The sequence below is a fragment of the Peromyscus maniculatus genome, chromosome 21 (assembly GCF_049852395.1).
Source record: "Peromyscus maniculatus bairdii isolate BWxNUB_F1_BW_parent chromosome 21, HU_Pman_BW_mat_3.1, whole genome shotgun sequence".
NCBI lineage: Eukaryota > Metazoa > Chordata > Mammalia > Rodentia > Cricetidae > Peromyscus > Peromyscus maniculatus.
This window is the reverse complement of record NC_134872.1, coordinates 38,348,777-38,371,381: the sequence shown is the minus strand read 5'-3', so window position 1 is coordinate 38,371,381 and position 22,605 is coordinate 38,348,777. Positions and strand designations below refer to the sequence as shown.

The 22,605-nt window shown below is 46.0% G+C and overlaps 1 protein-coding gene across 4 annotated transcripts in view; it reads right to left on the bottom strand.

Moving 5' to 3' along the window:
* Positions 1 to 22,605, bottom strand: part of Aff3 (ALF transcription elongation factor 3) — a 480,967-nt gene that overhangs the window by 5,598 nt on the left and 452,764 nt on the right. For all 4 annotated transcript variants that reach the window (XM_076557428.1, XM_076557429.1, XM_076557430.1 and 1 more), the window contains 5 exons: positions 20,489 to 20,616; positions 11,142 to 11,205; positions 8,203 to 8,339; positions 5,426 to 5,497; positions 3,752 to 3,845 (listed from right to left, as the gene is read on the bottom strand). In XM_076557428.1, the coding sequence (XP_076413543.1) occupies positions 3,752 to 3,845; positions 5,426 to 5,497; positions 8,203 to 8,339; positions 11,142 to 11,205; positions 20,489 to 20,616 (495 nt within the window). The remainder of the gene's footprint in view (positions 1 to 3,751; positions 3,846 to 5,425; positions 5,498 to 8,202; positions 8,340 to 11,141; positions 11,206 to 20,488; positions 20,617 to 22,605) is intronic.

Genomic DNA, 22,605 nt, shown 5'->3' with positions numbered 1-22,605 from the left:
CAATAATCATTGCCATACTGTAGGTCAGTGTGGACTCACAGAAAACGGATCTGGGGAGTTACAATCACAGAGCTATTTTTCCCTCCATGGAAGCCAGTATGTATGAATGGGTGTGCATATGTGTGTGAGCACATGTGTACACATGTGCCTTACCCAGTAGAGATTTTTACAAACAAATTTTAGACACCAAATTATCCGTAATTGCAAAGGTCTGTTGAATGCTGAACCAATCCAGAGGTTTTCATTGAAAATTAGTTTAAATCTTCTGAAAAGAGTGGGAACTCTTTCCCACTCCATGAGGAGGATACCTTATATCTAAATTTAGGGATTATTTACAGAGACGTTCGAAGGAAGTATGTCATCAAATCCTATTGCTTTAAATTACAAAGTTTAAGATTATCCCTCTTCATGCTGGGTGCGGGGGCACACCCCTTTAATCCCTGTACTCAGGAGGTGGAGGCAGGCAGAGCTTTCAGTTTGAGGCTAGCCTGGTCTACAGACCAAGTTCTAGGACAGCCAGGGCTACACTGAGAGACCCTGTCTCAAACAACAACAACAACAACAACAACAACAACAACAACACTTATTCCTCTTAAAGGAAGAAGATATTCTTAAAAGTGATAGCGTTAAGTACACTTCCTAACAGAAAATTTGAGAATTCTGACCCTTATTAATACCTTATTATTAGCATAAACATTAGCACAATTGATAGTTCTGAGAGGTTTCATTTTGACACACAATTTTTACTGATTTTTTAGTGGTATTGGGTACTGGACCCAAGTGTTATAGGAAAACACTCTACCATTGAGCTCCATCACTAACCCTTGATGTACGCAGATAGCCTGATTTAGGATATTACATCTCATGTGCTAGGCATCTGCACCAGGCAGATGGTGTGGCTCAATCACAAAGTACTTGATTAGTATGGGAAGCTCCTGGGTTTAATCCCAGGCACCACAACAAAACAGAAACACACTAGCAATAAATGAGTGAATAAAAACAAATAAAAGAAAATACAAACCATTTTAAATATTTTGTGTGTGTATGTGTGTCTGAATGTGTGTGAATGTGTGTGTGTGTGTCTGAATGTGTGTGAATGTGTGTGTGTGTGTGTGAATGTGTGTGTGTGTGTCTGAATGTGTGTGAATGTGTGTGTGTGTGTCTGAATGTGTGTGAATGTGTGTGTGTGTGTATGTGTGTGTGTGTCTGTCTGAATGTGTGTGAATGTGTGTGTGTGTGTGTCTGTGTGTGTGTGTGTGTGTACATGTCATGGTATGTAGAGGTCAGAGGACAACTTGTGGGAGTCAGTTCTCTCTCTCCTTCTGCATGTGGGTCCTGGGGACTGAACTCAAACCATCAAGCAGGCTCGATGCCAAGTGCCTTTGTCACTGAGGCTGCCTCGCAGCCCAGCAAAAACATTCAGGAAGTCCTCTCTTAAGCAGGGGACATGGCCAAGTGCCGCGGGGTTTCCTGTCTGAGAGTCCGGTCTGCAGGTTTCTCCTACAGTCTCCGAGGTGGCTATCAGGGGAAGCGACCATCTTTATTAGGGGCCGAGCAGCCCCTCTCAGTGAATCCGAAGACAACGTGCTTCGGGTGGAAGGAGCTTCAGGAAGTGACTGGCTGTCTAGTTTCTGTGTGGGAACTGCCAGGATGGCAAGAAGTGGCCTTTCAGGCTCTCTGGAAGGGTAGGAGGGAAGGACCCAGGACAGAATGACAAACTGCCACCTTCACCTGTCTCACGGAGAGAGCTAGGACAAGAATGTCATCCTAGGGGATCTCCTCCCCTTGCCTGCCAGACTGGAGCTGACACGCCTCCCTGATGTGAGACTCCTCACTTCCATTCCTTCCACTCAACATTCTGGATAGGGGAACTCAAGGCAGAGGAGGGGGAGAGGTCTGGGGCTGCAGGGAGAGTTTAAGAAAGGGTTCTGAATGGGATGGAAGCCTCCTGGCCCCTCCCCTGTCTGTAAGCATCATGACCCAAACGCACTGGTAGGAACAAGGTCTCCCTTTCAGAGACATCTCCGCAGAGCTGAAGCCTAGTCTCCACAGCTGAATCATCACTGTAACCCAAAGGCTTCGGGCCCCACACTCCATGTAAATGGTCCCTGAAGTCTGGTCCCGACTAGGTCCAAAGCTTCGACAGGAAGGACCTGTTCTGGAGAACCACTGAAAGGGCGTGGCCCGACCGTGAGGAAGGGACAGATCTGAGAGGGTAAGAGGCGGGGTGATGAATGTGTTCTCTAGCTGGCAGCAGATAACAGGCCCACAGTGTACAATACACCCAAGTATCACATCGAACACCATTAGTAACGCAATCTACTTCAAATAGTAAAATACACTTCGAGACAGAGAATTGGTAGAAAGCAAATGCCAATCACTCCTGGAAGAGAATATGACTTGACTGGATATAAATATTAAAAACTATTTTTAATCCCTTAAAAATTTGTCAGAACTCCCTGGGATCACAAAATACAGTGTACTTCTTTACTCAAGTATTTTTGTTTTTGCTTTGCTATAATAATTCATCTCTTATACTCCAAGTTCCTGAAAAATCACTCCCCAACATGTGCATGTGTGTTTGATTTTTTTTTTCTAAAATCACTCCCCAACATGTGCATGTGTGTTTGATTTTTTTTTTTTTCTGAGACAGAGTTTCTCCATGTAGTTTTGGTGCCTTTCCTGGATCTATAGACCAGGCTGGCCTTGAACTCATAGAGATTTCCAAATGCTGGGATTAAAGGCGTGTGCCACCACCGCCCAGTGCATGTGTGTTTGAGACAGGCCTCACCACATGTGTGGTGTGTGTGTCTGGCTCAGAACTTGCCACGTAGACCAAGTAGCCTGGAACTTGCAGTGATCCTCCTGACTCTGCCTCTGGGGTGGGCCGATTGTGTGAAGGAAAATCTCCATGCCAGGTCTCATGTCCCCGATGACCAGGGGGGCTCAGCAGCCATTCCGTGTGCACAACCAGAAGGTTGGTAGTGCGCTAGACACAGCCCAGGGGAGCTCCAACACGGCCCGTCCATCCGGCCGGCCTCTAAGCTGTGCAGGCGGGCGATAAAGGCTCGAAAATGGTGGCTGTGTGCGTGGGTGTGATAAGGAGTGGTGGGGGTAGTGACGGTGTCATTTCAGACAGAAGCGGCCCAGAAATTATGAATGAACGATTCACTTCAGGGTCACTCTGCAACACTCCATTAAAAAAAAAAAAAGGTACTTTTTGTTTGTTTGTTTTGTATTCTTCCGGTGAAAACAATTTAATTCTCTGAGATAAAAAGCTGCTGTGGTTGCAATTCAATCCCTGTCGTCACACATTGCTATCAGGGGTCTCGGAGCTACAAGAAGCCATTTCCCGTCTTTAAAAATATCATTTGCATCAAAGATCAAGTCAGCTAAGGGGAGTGGGTCTAAGTAGTTACTTCCCAGAATTCTACATGGACAGAAGGAATCATATCTGTTCCAAAGACCAATCCCTGGGTCACTGGGGGTGGTGGTGGTGAATAACTAGACACTCTTTGTTTACAGGCCGTAAAGATAAGGACAGGAAGGCAGGGGGACGCATTAGCTGGGCTCTCAAGGCCCATTCTCCGAGCCTCCCGAGCCCCAGTGTGTCATGGATGGGGTGATTCTGGAGGACGGAGATGGCAGGTTCAGCCTCAGTGCAATGGGCTGGATGGGGCCTCTCAGAGCGAGCTGTCAGGGAGAGAGAGCTCTGCACACGGAGCCATGGCGCTCGTTTGCTAGCCGGTACCTTGAAATAGTCGATAAGTGCTTTCGAGTACTTCACAGCGTGGTCCCTTTTGAGTCGAAACATCCGCCAGTACAGAAGAGCCAGGCATCGGTAACTGCGGCAGAAGAGGGGAAATGCGTGTCTTTTACAGGGAAGCTTCAGAACGAATCCTGTCATTTCCTACTCGGCATTTCGATCACACTCACATCTAAAACGTTCCCATATTAAGTATATGCCTGAGTATTTGATGTTCCTTTTATTAAAACAACAACAACAACACCAGTCCGTAATTCAAAATTCCAAGGAGGCACTCCATACATGAATTTACCACCAGATGATGTGCAAGCACAGCCTGAACAGTTAGTTCTTTGTTGGGAACAGGGTCAGGCTGCTTTCTCCTCCCACCACCAGAGGGCAGTCTCTCTCCACGAGAGGCTGAGGGAATGCCAGCAGCACACAGCCCGCACTGCTTTATTGGGTGAGCTATTGCCTTTGCCGTCAGGACAGCCAATTTCACAGATTTTTATTACCTCTGCTTGTTAACGCTTTACTAGGTTGTAATGAGTTCAAATAAAGTGCACTACAAACAACAGAAGTACTAATCCGAGGGCAGTTACGTCTGCTTATTTTCTACAGTGTTTTGTATAATTATTTATGTCATACCGATATTTCAACATTAATTATTAATCACCATCAATTTATTAATCCCATCATGGTAGTCCAATAAAGAAAAGGGCATATTTAGCACTTTCCGAGGCTGATTCTCTCTTCCCCGGTGCTTTTCACTCGTAATTCTTCCCCAGCTGAGAGCAGGTATTGATGTGCCAGAATCCTAACAAGCCCAGCACAACTCAATCCTGCTCGCTAGCACTTCAAACTCCAGATGAAATCCTGTCAACCACCTCGAGACTCTCTTGTGTCTTTGTGGCTGTTCTGCTGTCTGAGCCTCCATTTGATTTTCTATCTCTCAGATTAGATCTTGAGCTCAGCGAACTTGCCAAGAGCAAAACACTCCGGCTATACGGATGTGAGGACAGGGGAGAGCCTTGCAGTGTGAGGCATGGGATAAGGCATTTAGAGCAGAGGCTGTGGGAAGTTACCACTGCACAGGCCTTATTACTGTAATCCTAAGCACAGGAAGATCGATTACCCATTAGCCAGTACGAAAGAAATGATTTTATTATCTAAGTAGAGCGAGCTGCCCCTCAGTTCAGTGTACTGATAACTCTAATGGACTGTGAGTATCCATGCATACTGATCTGGCATGCGAAGTAACTCGTCAATGATTTTGACTGCATCTAAAATGTTAAACGCAGGAAAAATTCCATTTAGCACAATTCACATTCAAATGAATGAGGCAGGACCTACTTGGTTTCACTTTTATTTTGTGTGTGTGTGTGTGTGTGTGTGTGTGTGTGTGTGTGTGTGTGTGCACATGTGTATATGTGTGTGCATGTGCCTGTCCATGCATGTGTAGAGGCCAGAGGTCAATACTGGGTGTCTATTGTTCTCCACCTTATTTCTGAGCTTGCTGTTTTTGGCTGCCCTGTCTGGCTAGTGATATTAATCGCCCCCTGGGATCCTCTGGTCACTATGAATTCAGGGTGTCATAGTGAAAAGTGGACTGGACCTGTCGGCTGTTGGAGTGGCTTGGGATCAGGGTATCGGGATGCCCAGAGCTGGGGTTACACTTACCAAAGCGCGGCCAGCTGTTTGTCCTCAGGTGTGGCGTTGGGGCCTGAGTGGGTTTTTAGTCTCATAGCGTACCTTAAAAAAAAAAAAAAAAGAATAAAAAAGCCAAGAAATTAAGAAGCCCTTTCTCGCTATCAACAGAACCTCTTCTAAGATGGTCTCTCTCTCTCTCTCCACTCCACGCTTACATGTTCTTTTCCTTTTTTTTTTTTTTTATTTACGCACATGCGTGTCCGCATGCGGGCATGTGTGAGTGTGGATGCCCATGGAGGCCAGAACTGAGTGTTGGATCCCCTGGAGCTCAAGTCACAAGTGGTTGTGAGCCATGTAATGTGAGTTCTGGACCTGGAACTTGGGTCCTCTGCACAAGCAGCAGGAGTTCTTAGCCACGGAGCCAGCTCTCCAGCCCCAACACGTCGGTGTTCGTGGCGCGTGAAAGCTGGCTGACGGCAGTACGGTGGTGACCAGAGGAGAGGACTTTTATGATGCTGTGCGTCTCTCCGCCCTTCAGTGACACAGGACGAACTCCTAGGAGGGCTGCAAGCTCAAGAGCCACCATTCACCAACATGGTCGTGTCCATTTCTCTACATCTCAGCTTAGGCTGAGCCACTGAGAATGGAGGTGAAGTTCAGCCCAGCACTTAGAGGGACGCTAACTGACCTTCATCCTTGTCACATGTAACTCTTCTCTGATGACAGCGTAGCTGTCTGGAATACGTCTTCATGTTTATTTTTCTGTGTACTGATGAGTGTTTTGAGAAGCCAGCGTCTGTCTTGAAGTCGGAGGACTTGGCCACTGCTTTCTCTCAGTGAGGTATGTGCTCACACCTGCTCAGAATCTTGAGCGATGAGGTACTGTGTGCAATGGTGAGAGGCCCCAGGTTCAAGGCCCACCTCAGCTACTCAGAGTTCAGACAGACGTATGAACATCTCTAAGTGGCTGTTTCCTCATCTGTAAAGCGAGGCTAACACATCAGCCACACAGCGTGCAGGGGTCAGCCTAGCTGGTTTGCGATGCTCTCAGCACGGCAAGTGCCTTTCTGAAAACGGCTGAAACAGTAGTAATACTATCCTCTTGCTGAAGGTCTGTAATTCCAAGTGCGGCTTTCTGCAGTTTCCCCGGAGCTTGCCCTGGAGAAAATCCTGCTTGTGTGATCTACAGTCTGACGGATCAATATTTTACCCTGACTGAAGCATGGAAGTCTTCACTGTCCCTTCCTTTATGGAATACTATCTTAAGTACCAGATGGGGGTATAAATTCTGTTTCAACCACCAAATACGATTTACAAAACTCACTGGAAGGAACAGTTCATTGTGTACACAGCTATGCTTCTGTTCTTTCCTCCTGGACACTATTCTTTCCTCCACTTTTTTTTTTTTTTTTTTTTTTTTGGTTTTTTGAGACAGGGTTTCTCTGTGTAGCATTGGTACCTTTCCTGGAACTTACTCTGTAGACCAGGCTGTCCTCGAACTCACAGAGATCCACCTGCCTCTGCCTCCTGCATGGTGGGATTAAAGGCATGCGCCACCACTGCCTGGTCCACTATTTTCTTTTTATTGAAAAAGTATTTCTTTTTTTATTTTAGTTTTTTTTTAACCAATTTACAAATAATAAGGTCGCATGATGGCATTTTCCAAATAAAGTTTGTTTTTGTTGTTCTTCCTTTCCAGCTCTCCCTTCTGCTCTGAGAACAGGAGAGGGATCAAGGGGTTCTTATTTCCTCTTTCCTGGTGTCGGCTAGAGACAGACACTTCCGTCTTCCTTAGCCTGACCTAATGCTGGACGGTCCCTTCTCTCTGTACTGGAAGATCAGCACACTCCCTTCTGCCCGAGAGGAGACCACCGTGGTCCTTGGAAGTGCTCTCGTCACTGACAACATGCCTCCTCTGGCTGCTCCAGGATTTCGGGTGTTACTGTCCCAGGCTGTCACGTTGTGACTTGGCATGCATTTCTTTAGGTTTACCCCAGTTGGCTTTTTGAACCTGTCTTTTGACAAGTGTAGTGATTTCCAGCCATTGTGTCTTCCAATGCTATTTCTGTGCCATTCTCTTTTCCTCTCATTCTGGTCTCTAGTGATACGGGGGTGGGGTGGGGGTGGGGTGGGGTGGGATGGGGTGCAGAGTTGGATCTTCTGTGATTAGGTTTGCTGTGCTTTGATTGTGACCTGGAAGTTCATGGGTTGAGACTATAATTCCCAACAGAACAGTGCTCAGGGGTGAGAATCTTTTTTTCCCCAAGATTGGAATTAGCTCTGTAGACCAGGCTCACCTCGAACTCACAGTTTATTACTGTTTTTTCTCACCACTTTTGAGAAGCAGAATGAATGGATACATTTATTCATCTGAATGACGAGGACTGAAGCCAGCAGCACTCATCGTTCAGGCAAACTGTTCTACCACAGACGTGCATCTCCACTTCTGTTCCCCAATGACTTTTTATTTTCCAGAAGCCTCGAGATTAAATGAGTTCAACCCTTACCACTTCCTAGCTGAGGAGACATGGGGACATGTCCCAGCTCACTCTGACATTGCTTCTTCCTTGGACAGTCAAGGAGGCTTTGGGCAGGAGGTGCTTAGCCTCACACAGAAAACACAGAGGCATGGAGGCATGCCGCATGGGAGTTGTAAGTCCCTCTCCATTCTTATTTTGGGGAATGAACACTGGTCCCCAGTGGCTGATACCGCAGGCTGCCATTCTGTCCTTAGTGTTCCCCAATATGTACTTACGTACGTGGCCTTCCTGCCCCCCCCCCCATCCTCTGCTGGAAGCAGACCTCACCTGATGAGCTCCACCGTCTCGGAGTACATGGTGTATGGAGACTTGGATTCCATTGGGCCTTGCTCCATGGCATTTCCACACTCGATGAAGGACAAGGCTGCTTCGGCATAGTTCAAGGCCTTCCCAAACTTCTCCACCTGACCAACAGAAGCAGTGGTGCCTTCCTTAATGAGAGTTTTTTTTTAAAACAAGAGGCATGACCATACAGTTTATACACTTTGAGAAACCCAACCTCTGAGCTCTAAAATCCCGTGAAACGGAGCTGGGAGGAAAAAAAAAAGAAATAGATATGAAGCCCACCCTGCCGTCCATAGCTCATTTTCCATGGTTTCATGTACCTGTGATCAATAAGGCCTGAAAATGTTCTGAGGAAAATTCCAGAAATAAACAGTTGATGAGCGTACACGTTTTATTATCACAGTATCCTATTATAATTGCCCTATGTTATCATTAGTTACTAGTTCCTGTTAGTGTCCTTCTATGCTCATCTGGATAGCAAAGACGTGCATGTATAGGAAACAGTGTGTATAAAGCTTTGAACAATCTGCAGCCTGAGGCCTGCTAGGGGAGCTTGGAGCCCAACTCCCTTGGATAAAAGGGACCCAGCGTAAATCCCCTCTAGTCATTTTCTCCGATTGCCACTAGTGAGGCAAGTGAGGGTAGAATTCATGTGACACCTTCCACTTCGCAAAGTTCCCTTTCCTTCTCCCCAGTGGTCTGGCAAATCCTTGTCCTCTCATCTGCCAAGGGTCACAGGTCTGGTTCCATACATGGGCTTTCAGGCCTCTATTTTCAACCTCAACAGTGGTAGTTCAGAGCCTTGACTGCTGTCTAGTGTGTTATTTGTGACTTTATACCCCCAACATGTTCACCCTCTTGTGACATTGTTAACAGGGCCTCACTCACGGGAGGACTGAGAAGGGGAATGAGCAGAAGATTAACTTAGGGATCTACAGCTCACTTCCACAAAATGAGACCCAAAGCTGAAAATCAAGCACAGAACAGCTCTGGGGTTATCCACCCTGGCTACATTTACGCCAATCAGCACAGAGGCTGCAGCACTGTTGGCTGGGCCGGACACACCTGGAAAGAGCAGGGTATCACCAGTGTGGGCAGCAGCCTCGGGTCACACTTACGGCCCCGAGTTCTCCCAAGTCTAGACACCGACTGCTGCTCTAGAAAATCACACAGTCTCACCTTGCAGAATCACCTCTGTTTTCCCATGACTTATTCATCAAAGGAAAATTCACATACCTACTCTTAACTACTCTCAGTCTACCACTAAAATAAACAAATATAAAAATAAATCCCCAACTTTCCTTAACAAAGATACCTTTGAAAATGAATATACAGCAAACTCTTACTCATTAATAAATAAAAAAATGAACACTTATAAGTCACACAGGCTATACCACCACAATTTGGGTCAATACTGTCAAGTTAAGGAACTAATTTCATTCCAAAGCACTTAATTTTGGGGTACATGCACTTGATACACAAAAGCTCCTTCCAGGGACACATAAGAAATTTGGGGAGCAAAAACTGTGCACCACAAAACAGTTCAATATGCAAGGCAGTCTGTGATTGACAGAATACAAACGGGAGGGGGAGGGTGGGGGAGGGGCTGCAGAGAGTTGGGGAAGGTTTCATGGACATAGAGGAGACTGAGATGGTAGTGGGAAGGAAGTACATGATTTGGCTGGATCTGGGGAGGACACTGCAGGAGTGGGTGCACCTGGGAGAGTGAGCATTAAGCTCTCCAGGTGGCTAGACATGTGGGCTAGCATGAACAAGGTATGATGAGAGGCTGCTAAGGAATAGGGAGCGTAGAGTTGGGTAACATGGTGTTAGGTGAATATAGCTGGGAAGCTTTGGATGATGGCTTCAGGCAGCAAATCTCACCATATTTAAAAGTGTGATATTTCTGCCCAAAGTGGCATTAATATTTTCCTTCCTTCCTTTTTTCTCTCTTTTAAAACAGGGTACAGGGAGAGCCATACATTGGTTTCTTCAGATGACCTCAACTCTCCACCAGACCTTGGGATTGTGGGGCGACGTGGACCAGAGCTCCCTTCGCAACCTTCTCTATTTTCTGATATTCACTGGCTATTCCCACATTACCCCAGTGTTCCCTGGCAGCTGACATGAGATAATAACTGTGTGGTGGGCAATGTCGGGCACACTGGGAGAGCAACTGTTAGGATTTACATATCTTCCTCCCTGGACTCATACTCTGAAAGGTATGTGAGATGCCACCTTCATCTCCAGCCCCCTGACTAATCTTGGCTGTGAACTCTGGAAGGAAAGAAAACTAGAATTTCTAGGAAGGAAGGCATCCTTTTGGAAGAGGTCTCAGGGTGGAACTGCTTTGTGATCTAAACCAAAAGTCTTTCTATTACTTGCCCGAAAGCATTAAGGTCTCCAAAATAGATCACCCAAGTCAGAAAAGCTATCCTTTGCAAAGATCAAATTATGGCAACTTTTAAGGTTCTAAGTGCAGGTGATGGTTTCTATGTTGTACACCTCAGGGGATGAGTTCCTTTAGGGCAGATATACACAAGGAACACTAGTCATCCTGAAAAGAGATGTGTGGGGCTGAGCCAAAGAAGAGCCAGCTAGACTAGCCAGAGAGGAAAATGCAAATTCAATTTCTTTCTAATAGCTCCACCCACTGACTCCACTGGCTCTGGTTACTATTCAAACCTTAAGACTAAATTGAAACACTCATTTATCCAGGGCTTTCTTCCAGTTCGACATTACCGAGTGAAGTCATAATTTATTGGGCTATGAGCCTTTGATTATATAAACATTTTCCCATTTAGCAGGCCCAGCCATCCTTGTAATAGATTTTATAATTACCCCGGTTACACTGCCCCAGTGACGAAGCTGCAATACAAACACAATTTGGATGAACAAATCTGGAAAGAAAAGGGGCTCACCATCGCATCTGCTTTATGCTTCATCCGCTTAGCTTCTTGCATAAAATAATCTGCACTCCGAGGCCTGCAAGGAGAGAATATTAGATGCCATTATTGCTTAAGTGCCAGATCTGTTGAAAATATGCTTCTCTTTCACTCAAACAAAATGCACAATTTAAACTCGGCTTAATATGGAATCATGTATACTTTTTGCACTTTCAAATTACAGCCTGTACATAAAATACATTATTTTTTTTCCTAAGTTAGCAATTCAAAACCCACTCAATGCATGCAGATAGCCTATATTTAGTTGCCTTAACGTGGTCCCTTAGTGCCTAATTTGTGAAAAAAAAAAAAGATTTTTTTTTTTATTGTATGGATAAGAAAAAAGTGAAAATCTTATTTTGCATAGTATCTACAGAAAACTGCCCCCCCCTTTAACTTAAAAACTGTAAATCTATCTGGTACCAATTTCGTGGATATGTATGAGTAAGAGTATTTATCTCTTCTTATGAGCGTGTCGTTTATATGCATAAATAGTACCTAGAGTTGTATGTACATACAGTTAATTATCTTAAAGCCTCACAGTGAAAAGTGAAGAACTGTGTGGCAGTATGATTCTGTTCCAGTTGTAATGAAGTTAATTGTAAAATGATGTCTACCTTGTAACAATGCAAACACGGCATGTATCCTCTGGAGTGCTGATTAGCTAGCTGGTAAACAGGAGCATTAGACATGTGTATTATTAAAGCAATAACCCTGGCCAGGGACAATTCTTCTGGGAGGTGAAGGTAATTTGTCCTGAGACCAATCTGAATGTGCATAACAATCCTAAGTCACACTAAACCACTCACTGGTTGGTGCCTTTAAAATGCTTAGTCTAATAGATTAATAATAATAAATAAACCTTTACATCCTTGAGATGTCACCAGCATAAACTTCTTTGTATTCTGTGTGTTGTGTGATCAATAAACTTGACCTATTCATAAACAGCAGATACCAGCCAGAAGATAGGATGTCAGCAGAGAGATCAGTCATGGGCTGTTTAACCTATTAGGATACACTTATTTTAAACTGTTTTAGATTCTAATGGGTCTTTTACCTCATTGTAACACCAGGTAGTCAGAACATTCCTTTATTCAAAGAGACCAGAATGCTTAGAGAAACAGTATGTGCTCTGACAATGAACATGGGTTGACTAAAACACAGCATTTAATTAGTCAAAGTCAGAAACAAAATCAGGTTCAAAGCAATAACTAGTTTTGGGTCAAAAATCATGGGAACAACAACAAAAAGGACCTCATGTCCTGTCTCTTATTTCTCTGCAAATATTGTCAGGGTTGTGGCAATATATTGGGACTGACATGCTGGTTGGTTACCACAAAGTGACAACCTAGCTGCAGGGGTTCCTGAATGCAACTGTCTGTCTTTGGGCAATTGCTCCTTCACTGTTTTCACTCCCACCTGGGTCTGAAGCCTTCTATTCCCCTTGATAGGTCTATGTTGTGGCTGAAGCTTTCCTCAGTAGAATGGGCCTGCTCCCTTCGCCTTTGCTTTTCCAGTTCATCTCCCAGGAACCTATACCTTCAGTTGCCTTGAACACCCCGGTTCTCCTTCTTTGGCTACGTATCAACTGGTTCGAACTTCGGCAATTTTCACCGTTACTACTTGTTTGCTTTCGCGTTCAAACAAACTTCTTAGACTGTTTTTAGATTCACAGTAAAAACTGAGGAGAAATTATGTAATTTCCATGTGTTCTCTGCCCCACACATGTACAACCTCCTTCATTGCCAACATCCAGAAATAAAGTGAGTGTAATGGTTACAAGGGATAAGCCAGTGGTGACGATCAGAAGTCCATGGGTCAGGGGTCACTTTTCTAGAAGGCTGAGATCCTGTAGGTTTGGAGTCACGACGTCCGAACATCTATGACATCCCGCTGAGTCATGACACGTATCTGCTCTTACAGCATCAGAAGGAACAGAAGCGCTGCCATGTTTGGTCTTCCCACCCCAACAGACAACTAGAGCTCACCTCCCGTCCAAGCCTAGACTCACTCCCGAGCTTCAGATCCCAGGATCTACATTTTGAGGAGAGTTTACAGTTTTCACAAGTTCTTTCTTGTTGACAGATGTGTCCATGCTTCCCTTTTAACATTCCTCTTCTCTTAAAGACATACCTCCCGAGTTGGCTTTCGTCAGCTCTGGTTCTGGGGTCCACAGTTCAACTCCCTTAGAGTCAATCTGAAGCCTTAGTCCTTGACCAATGTTTCTAAAACACGGTTTCTGCTGTGTCTTCGTCTTGTTTCCAGTCCCAAAATCAATCTGTGGGACTTTTGAGGTCAAGTCTTAGTTCAGGTTAGGTATTCACCAGGGATTTTGAGTTCCATCAGTTTGGATGACATGGTACTCCCGTTGGGAAGCTTTGCTCTTCCTTCCCCGGCCTGGAACAGTCTGCTTTCCACTCATTCACTGAATGTTCCCCAAATCCTATATGAACTAAGTCTGACCACTGCCAGGAACTATTCCTAGTGGCGTCACCCAGGCTTCCCCCTGTCTTTCCCACTGTCACAGAGAACTGGTCTACACTATACTTCACGGGTAATTAATTACCTTCCAAGTTTACAGGGCCCCAGCTACTGCATGCATGCAGCTTGGCTACTGGCACATTTCAGCAGGGATCATGCTGCTGACCTTTTGGGTCTTCCCTAGTCTACAGTAATCCTTGAATTGTACTGAATTTCTTCTGAGCCTAGGGAAGAGTGGTACCTTCTGAGAGGGTGCAGCATCACAGCCAATGAGCCGGAGAGTGTCTCCATGGCAACTTGAAATTCTCCACATCATTATCTGCTCTACACTCTAGTATCTAAGTTTGGTCATTTTCTTTGTGTCCTGTTTTGTAGACCTCGCCACTAAAAGATGTCATTTTAAATGCATTTTATTCCCAGGGGAAAAAAAACCCTCTTTTGGTCATAAGCTATGGCATCTTAGATTTCACAGGCTTTCTAAGTTACCCTTACAGATGGCAGTAGTTGATAGCCCCTAATATGGGTTCTTCAATCAATGCTGTTTTTATCTGCAGCACATGAATGTATTTTTCCAGCCTGATACAGACGCTGAGTCACAGACACACAGCAGTGCCTGTAGGTAAGTAACACATCCAATTTCCTGACCGCATCCTGGCAGCTACAACAGTAACCTGCCATGCTAAAAGAAAACCCGGACCATTTACAAACACGCTTGTTAGAATCCTTTTTGCATATAATGGAGGGCTCACTATCCTAAGCACTGAAAATTGCCTGCAGATTGGCCCATTTTCTCCTCTCAGGTGATTTCTACTGCTATGCTCTTAAATCAGGCCATTATAAAGTCATTGGGACCAATGGGATGTCACTCACTCAGACTGTCCAGCATGGCTGTGGATGCACACTAACCTGAAGGCATTGCTTTCTACAGCCACAGACAAGTCAGTAGGAGAGATGAAATTGCCCTCGCCGCTGTCACAGGTACAGAATCTAATATACCAAAGGTTCTGAAATAAAACCCAATCATCTCAGCGTAAAATAGTTTTCCCATTGATTCTGCTTTTAACGTGGGAAACCTAGAGTTTTTAAACTTCTATTGTAATAGCCTTCGCATTATTTTTCATAGTATTTGATGATGGTCACGAACACACGAATAAAAGTGCAATTAAACACTGTGAACGGAACTACACCCAGTCCTGGGTGGAAATTAGAACTGGTCGATGGCAGAGCCAGAGAGCACAGCCATGCGCATCTTTGTTCTAAGCGTTCTCCATAACAAAAGCCATCGGTGTGGTGTACTTGATCCAAACGGTACGCTTTCTCCTCTTCTCTTCTCCCACCGTCTCCACCTACAAACGCACGGCCTTGGCTCAGAGCCACCGCGGGGTGTGAGTGACCTGACAGATCTTCCAGCACATGAGCTTTAGAAGCAGCCTTTGCTTTTTGTTCGCCTTCGTGGCTGAGGGAGAGAGAGAGATGAATGGTCTCCCACGGAGAGGCTGGCACGCTGCTTTCTGTAATTCCTACCTCTCTGAAAGGCCGTCCCTCCACAGAGCAGGACTGTTTTGTGCACACCGGCAGGGAGGAGAGCTTCCTGTGTTTGAACAAACAGGTTCCTGGGTGTGGGGAGATCGGGATGGTGTGCTCGGAGAAACTGAAATCCACATCAGACGGAGGAGCGGCAACAATGATATCAAATGGATTTTTGTCTGATGCCCACAATGTCAGCTGACGTGCCCGAGGGGTGTTACTGCGTCCTCAGCCTTGAGGGTCTTGTTCCAAAAGGAGACAGACCATGTGAAGAAGGGTTACATATTTCTCCTTCACACACAGCTGCTTTGTAGTGTTAGCTTGCAGAGCTGAGTGGCACACTCAGGGCTTCATGCATGCTGGGCAAGTGCTCTGCCACCTGCCCCCACCCCCAGCACTCACTGTTGGGGGGCAGTGTTTGGGGGCTGGGCCCCCCCCCCAGTGGTGCTGATGTTGGCTGTCTGCACACATCCCTGTGGATGCAGGTAGATGGTGTCTGAGCAGCAAGGATTCAAATGCAGCTTTCCTTCCTACAACCTTGATATCGACTGGAACCCTAAGTGCCTGGAAGGTGGCTTCTCAGGCAGAGGACTGCCATTCCTCATGTTCCTTATAGGACTCAGTATATTTTTCATGTTGTGCTGGCTAAGGGAGGCAAACGTTCAATCACTGAAGAAACTTCTATGGAAATGGAAACTCATCAGTCTCTGTGTTCTTCCTCTCTGGGCTGGACATGTAAAAACGATCGATTTTAGCAAAGCCCAAAGACTTCCATAAGGGAGAAAAATCCTTTCTCTCCCGCCTGAAGTTTCTCTTTTTGTTTTTCCTTTTTTTTTTTTTTTTTTTTTTTTTTGGTTTTTCGAGACAGGGTTTCTCTGTGTAGCTTTGTGCCTTTCCTGGAACTCACTCTATAGCCCAGGCTGGCCTCGAACTCACAGAGATCCGCCTGGCTCTGCCTCCCGAGTGCTGGGATTAAAGGCGTGCGCCACCACCGCCTGGCAATCTCTTTTTGTTTCTCCATTGGTCAGAAGAAAGTAAGGGCTGAGCTTGAGAAAGAGAATTCACAATGGAAACAATTTCCTAGGAACAAAAAGTGGGGCCCAGCTTTGCAGCCACCAGGAGAGGGTCCCCCCCCCCCCGGGACCACAGTGCCACAGAAAGGTCCCCAGAGTCCCCTGCCTGGCTCTCATACGGCCTATGCAAAAATTCTAGTTGGTCTCCGTTGATTAAATCACGCTGCAGGAGATTCAACCTCTCATATACGGGAATCTTCCCATCCTCTATAAAATTAAAATCCTTTTAGCAAGGAGACTGCTGCACATAATTACATTACAAATGTCAAGTCCCCCATCCCTTCCTCCCACTCCCATTTTACATGCTCATGGCCCTCGGTACTGTGTGTCCCAGGGAGTCTTCACTGTGTGCCGGGAGGGTTAGGTAGCTCTGCTCCTATTATTGGCGTCATGGGGACAGATGGGACATTTGGTGGATTGGCTGAGTGCGCTGGTCGTGACTGCCTCTTGTATGTGAAATATGGGCAGGGGACAGCACATCCTTCAGCAAGCAGCAGGCAGTGCTGGCCTCCAGCCCCGCTGGCTCCCAGCACAGCAATATGGCTGGCGGGAGCCAGGCTTTATTTCTCACCAGCCCTTTTACCACTTAGCTCCGTGAATTCGGGACTCCTGGACTGAGGCTTCCCACCCCAGATCTCTCTCTCGGATTTTCTCTGGCCAAAGCTCCCCTGTCGCTAATTATGACAGCAAATAATATACAGCTCACGGCTTTGCACTAATAAGACCCGTATCGAAGCTGCGAGGTGAAGCAAGTCTTGTCACTCCCGGACATAAATTCTCACAGATTTTGTCTTTTGAAAGAACAGTCTGTTAATCACGCCGGTGCCACCTTCCTACCGAGGCTGCGGCGCAGTAAGTGTCGTGCTTTTCGTGCTTCTGCAGAATGTCAGGGGAGGAGGGTAGTCACACTGCCACAAGTCTGCACCCGCAGCTTACCAAGAACAAGCCGACCTTGATTCCGGTTTTAAAATAAGTGCTACCCCTTCAGTTCATTTGCATCCCCAAAGCACTAACTGGTGCTTAATTGGTAAGAAACACAGGAAACATGATGTGTAAGAGCGTGAATTCAAATGTACTTTCATGCAGGTTCATGGAAAAAGAAAAAGAAAAGTCCAGGTCCTCTGCTGGGGAGGGGATTTATAAATTCAGCTGTATTTATTCAGTACTCATTCTTGACAGCCTGGTGGATTCAGTTGTTGTCTGAATGTTGAATGTTATTCAACCATTAACAAGTATTTATAATACAAAAGGATGAGTTTCCTTTTTTCTTTTCTTTTCTTTTCTTTTTTTTTTTAAAGCTACATGACGCAGCTTTAAGAACTAAATGACAGCCTGGCATCTGTTACTTTTTGGATCATCCTAACTGGCTTTCCATCCGCTTCTCAGTTGCTCTGGTCCTAATGAGCTGGCCCTTCCCCTTCTTCTCCTGGCAGCCTCTCTGTTCATCTCAGTGCTGGTTGACACCCTCCGTGAATAGAAGCCAAGGAAAGTGACAGGGACTGAGGACGTTTCCTGGTCAAGGAGGCCAAGGGCAGACGCTGTCAGCGTGAAAGAGGAGGAAGAGGAAGTGAGGAGGGAAGGAAAGGGGGACAGAAAAAGCCACCTGGGGGGAGGAAGAGGCTTATTTGTGCTGCCTGCCTAGGGATGGTACCACCCACAGTGGGCTGGGCTCATACACCAGTTGGCACTTGAGAAAATGCCACACAGACATACACACAGGCCATTCTCATGGAGACATTTGCTTAATTGAGGTTTCCTCTTCCCAGGGGTGTCAAGTTGAAGCAAATTATGACAGAAGGGAAGGGAGAAAAGTGGGGTGGGAGAAAGGACAGGAAGGAGGAAGAGGAGGAAAAGAAGGGTGGCGAGAGAAAGTTGGAAGCAGAGGAGGTGTGGCCACAGCAGTCAGTAGTCACAGCAGTCACAGCAGTGGTCCTGTTCATGTGCTGCTCTCCTGACTCTGCAGAATAACCAAGAACGAACCCATCGTGACACCCTAGCTGCTGCCTGTAGCTGATGCTTATTACAGAGCAGCTAGACGCGGAAGACATTTGCATATGTCGGGTGACTTTGACCTTTTGAGGGACAGAGATTTTTCATGATTTAAAGGAAGAGACAATGTTGATTCCTTGCCTTTGGGGTTTTCAGAATCTTCCCACAGCTTCCTTAGATCAGTGGCTGTTTTAGTTTCATGTTTATTCACTATTAGAGATTTCAAATCATTTGGGGCAAGTGGTCATACCTCTCCATGTAATAGGCATGTAAGAGTGCTTTTCCACTGCATGGTACCATATCCCCAACAGAACAGACACTCCCAACACAGGCAGCAGCCAGAATTACAAATCTCAGCAACAGGCAGAGCCTCTCCATTGGCACAGACAAGGAACACAATGAGAAACATTTCTTCCTATAAAAAGTTCAAGAAGCTTCAGATTGGCTACAATCACCGAGTCACTGCTCTGATTTAGGTCTTCCGTTTTGAACCCTGGAGAAATCACTGAATTTATTTTCTCATGAATTCTTGCTTCTTTCTTATCTTTATCATACGCCCAAAAACCAGATACCAGAGATGCTTGGTATTTTGAGTATCCCAATGTCTAATACGCCTGTTATTAGCTATGACACCCAAACACAAATTCCATAATGACCTTAGACATCACTCTAATTGCCTCTGTTTTCATAAATGGCTAAAGTTCACAGGGACAATTTCCTCCACCAAGTCCTAATGAAGCTATAGTTAACCACCTGACCGGCCTCCTGCTGGCAAATGAGCACCTGCCGTTCAGCAAAGGGGAAGAGAAGGGAGGTAAGTGGTGGAGCAATCAAGGGAGGGGAGGACTGCATGCTGGGAGTTGGCGCGCAGCTGCAGTAACCACAAGAAGAGACCTGGGCCTTCTGGCTGTCCACAGAGTTCCCCAAATTCAGCTAACTTGGCACGTGTTTCTTAAATGACACAAAGATGTGCATTTGGCTTCCAATCCCCAAACTCTGTGCCCTGGTTAATGTGTAAAGTAAAATTAAGACTTAAAAGTCTACCGCTCAGTATGGGAAGCTGATGGAGAAGGAAGTAACCAATGTGTATACTTGGGTGAGGGTGTCAAAGAGTGGGCAGGGGGAGTGATCAGTCCTGCAGGGTGCCTGGTGCTCCCCAGACACTGCTGCTTATGTGGCGGCCCCAAGGAGAGAAGCAAAGCAGTAGTCACTGATACTATTTTCTTCTCAGAAGGGGCTGGGAGATGTTGGGACCAGTTTGTATTTTGACTTCCTGGGGACTTATGGCTTGCAGTCTGTCTCTGCAGTTGGAATGGAAGCCAGCAGAGGGCAGGAATCTCCTGCACGACGTTCCCCGAAGACTTCATTTATCCTACCTCATGTGGGTCAGCTAACAACTGAATGCAGGATTCAGGCTGAACTGCCGCAACCCTATCTCCTCCCTCTAGGTGTTCCTTGACCTGCTTTCTCCCCGGGACACGAAAGGATCTTCAGCATCATCTCAGCCTTTCTGACTGTGATTTTTCAGCCTCCCAAGAGCGTGGCTGGACAGTCTTCTTCACCTCCCCTTCCTTTCTCCTTTTCAGCTAATGATGGGTATGGAAGATGCATTCAGGTTTTAGCAGAAGTGGCCAAAGGAGGCCAGGCTGCCTTTCCTATGTAAGGCCTGTTTACACTGTTAACAAAGAACCTACACTGTTCTTTTGGGAGAAAACAGCCTTCAGGAGCAAATCACTATTATTCTTTGGCTATTATAGTTTACAAAACCAAAAGTGCTCTTTTTTTTTTTCCTGATAGCATAAAATCACCAAATCCCATAATACATATCCTTAGAAATAAGACTCACTGGAGGGGCTGGAGAGGCAGCTTAGCGGTAAAGGGCATGTTCTGCTCTTGCAGAGGACTTGGGTTTGGTTCCAGCACCCACACTGAGCAGCTAATTGCCTGCAGCTATAGGGGATCCATGAGCACCCATGCTCATGTACACATACCCAGACAGATACATACATAATTTAAAAAGAAACAAGACCCATCACAGTGCACTTAGCCTGTTTTCTGAGGTCTTGGGTGTCAACTCCATTAGTCCTGGGGATCCTGTTTATCCAGGGGTGTACACTAAGTTGGAGCTTCCTTTGAGAGGGACATTTAAATGACCATATCACGCCAGGGCAAACAGCCACATCGTAAATGAGAGGTAATGGTCTTTCCTTCTACTTTCTCTCTCCTCATTGTATTAAGAAGGCCCAAACTTACATGTCATCGAAGATCAGTTTCTGTCTCTTGCAGTCCCTGTGGCCATTGGAACCTGGAGACCATGGCTCAGTCTGTGGCCGTGACTTGGTATGGAGGATGCCATTTTCGGAACTGTTGTGAGCTGCTTTCTAAACAATGAGTAACACAGAAGTCATTGAGACACTGATGACCACCTGGCTGAAAGAGCTATTAGAGAGAACACCTTTCATCTACAGAAAACTGCTTGTTCCATATTAGAAATGATGGTGATTTTGTTTCAATAAAGAAAAGGTAATATAGGCGGTGTATTTTTTACTCAAAATACTGGGGACAAGTGATTGAATATTTAGGGGATGGGACCCAGGTCTAGGTATGAAACTCATTTATGTTTCTCCTTATACATATAATACTTATATATACATTAAAGCAATTATATGTAATATTATATAAATTAATATACTTTAAAACAGTTTTGTGATTCTTTTTGACTCCGACCTATCATAGGGATCAGGTGTGGTGTTCATCAGGTTTCAGATTTGGGAGCCCTTTGGATTAGGGGTGCCCAGCTTGTACACGTCTAGGTTTCAAGCTGAGAACTTCTGCACCCGTTGTCAAAAGCTGTTCTCACAACAATATCAAAAGGGAGGTCTTATGCTTCCTTCACGGGTGGGGAAACTGAGACTAGGCAGGTTAGGCAACTTTCTCAAGTTCTACTAGTAACCATGGGTGGGTGGGGGCCCTGGAGCGAGGGCTTGGGTTTTTTTTTTTTTTTTTTTTTTTGGTTTTTCGAGACAGGGTTTCTCTGTGTAGCTTTGCGCCTTTCCTGGAACTCACTTGGTAGCCTAGGCTGGCCTCGAACTCACAGAGATCCGCCTGGCTCTGCCTCCCGAGTGCTGGGATTAAAGGCGTGCGCCACCACCGCCCGGCAAGGGCTTGGGTTTTATATTTCCCTATTTACACATATACCAGAACCATCTGGAGACCTGTTCAAAGAGATTGCTGGTTTAGTTTCTGTTTTAGTAGATCTAGGGAAGAGCTTAGGGGTCTGCATTATTTCTTCTTCTCCTCTTCCTCCTCCCCCCTCGCCACCCCTCCAGCTAAGGCTTTGGTATGTCACTCAGGCTGACTCTGAACGCTAGGATTGCAGGGGTGTGCTATCACACTCCTTGTGAGAATCTGTATTTGGATCACACTCTCAGACGGGCCCCCGAAGCCAAGCTTGCTCCGCTGCCTCTCTAGGACGTCCCTCCCAAGAGCTGCCATTCGTGTCGGAAACGGACTACTGCTCAGCACTATCTGTGGAAAACAGAGCGCAAAGCAATCATTTAAAATATTATAGTCCTACCACTCCTGAGGTTACAGAGCACCCACTCTGGGCTGACACGGGGGCCAGGGAGCGTGTGTCTGGTCACAAAACACAAACTAGTCCCCCTGACGTAACTGAACATAGTCACGAATGCATTTTTAGGTATGGGCCAATTTCCTGCACGATATTTAAAGGATTAGAGTCTGTTGTCCATGACCAAGAAGACCGAATGCTTCATTTCTAAAATTGTTCTTGAAATACTTACCATGGTGTCCACTTAACACTCTACAAAAGGGGGAAAAACCAGGAGCATGGCCGTGGTAGCCTCAAAGGCTGGCCTCTGTGTTCTCTGTCACTCAGAGGCATGGGCTGGTGCTGACTTTGACATCATGTTTGACCTTTGACATCATGTTTCTTGTGCCTGGAATGTCACTGTGACTTGCCCTGCCTTTTAGAGATTGTCCACTGGGGGGAACTTAGGGCTTGTGGGTCAAATCTGGCCCTTTCTGTGAGTGGATGTTTACCAGGAACCAGCTGTGCCTGTGTCTTTAAACAGTGTCCACACCTGGGTCCTCCCTATCATGAGGGCCATTACAATCAGTAGGTGGGACGAGCTGGTGCAGACCCCAGAACCATCATGCATTTACCATCTGACCTTCTCTGCTGGCAGGGACTGGAGGCCAGGGATGCTTCTTGGGACCCTACAGTGCACAGGATTGTCCCGACCATGAGTGGTTACACAGCCCCAAATGCAACAGTGCCGAGAAGTCCCGCATCACAGAAGAAGTTAGTTTGCTGCTCATGGTACCAATCAAACCTCTCTGAGTCAAAC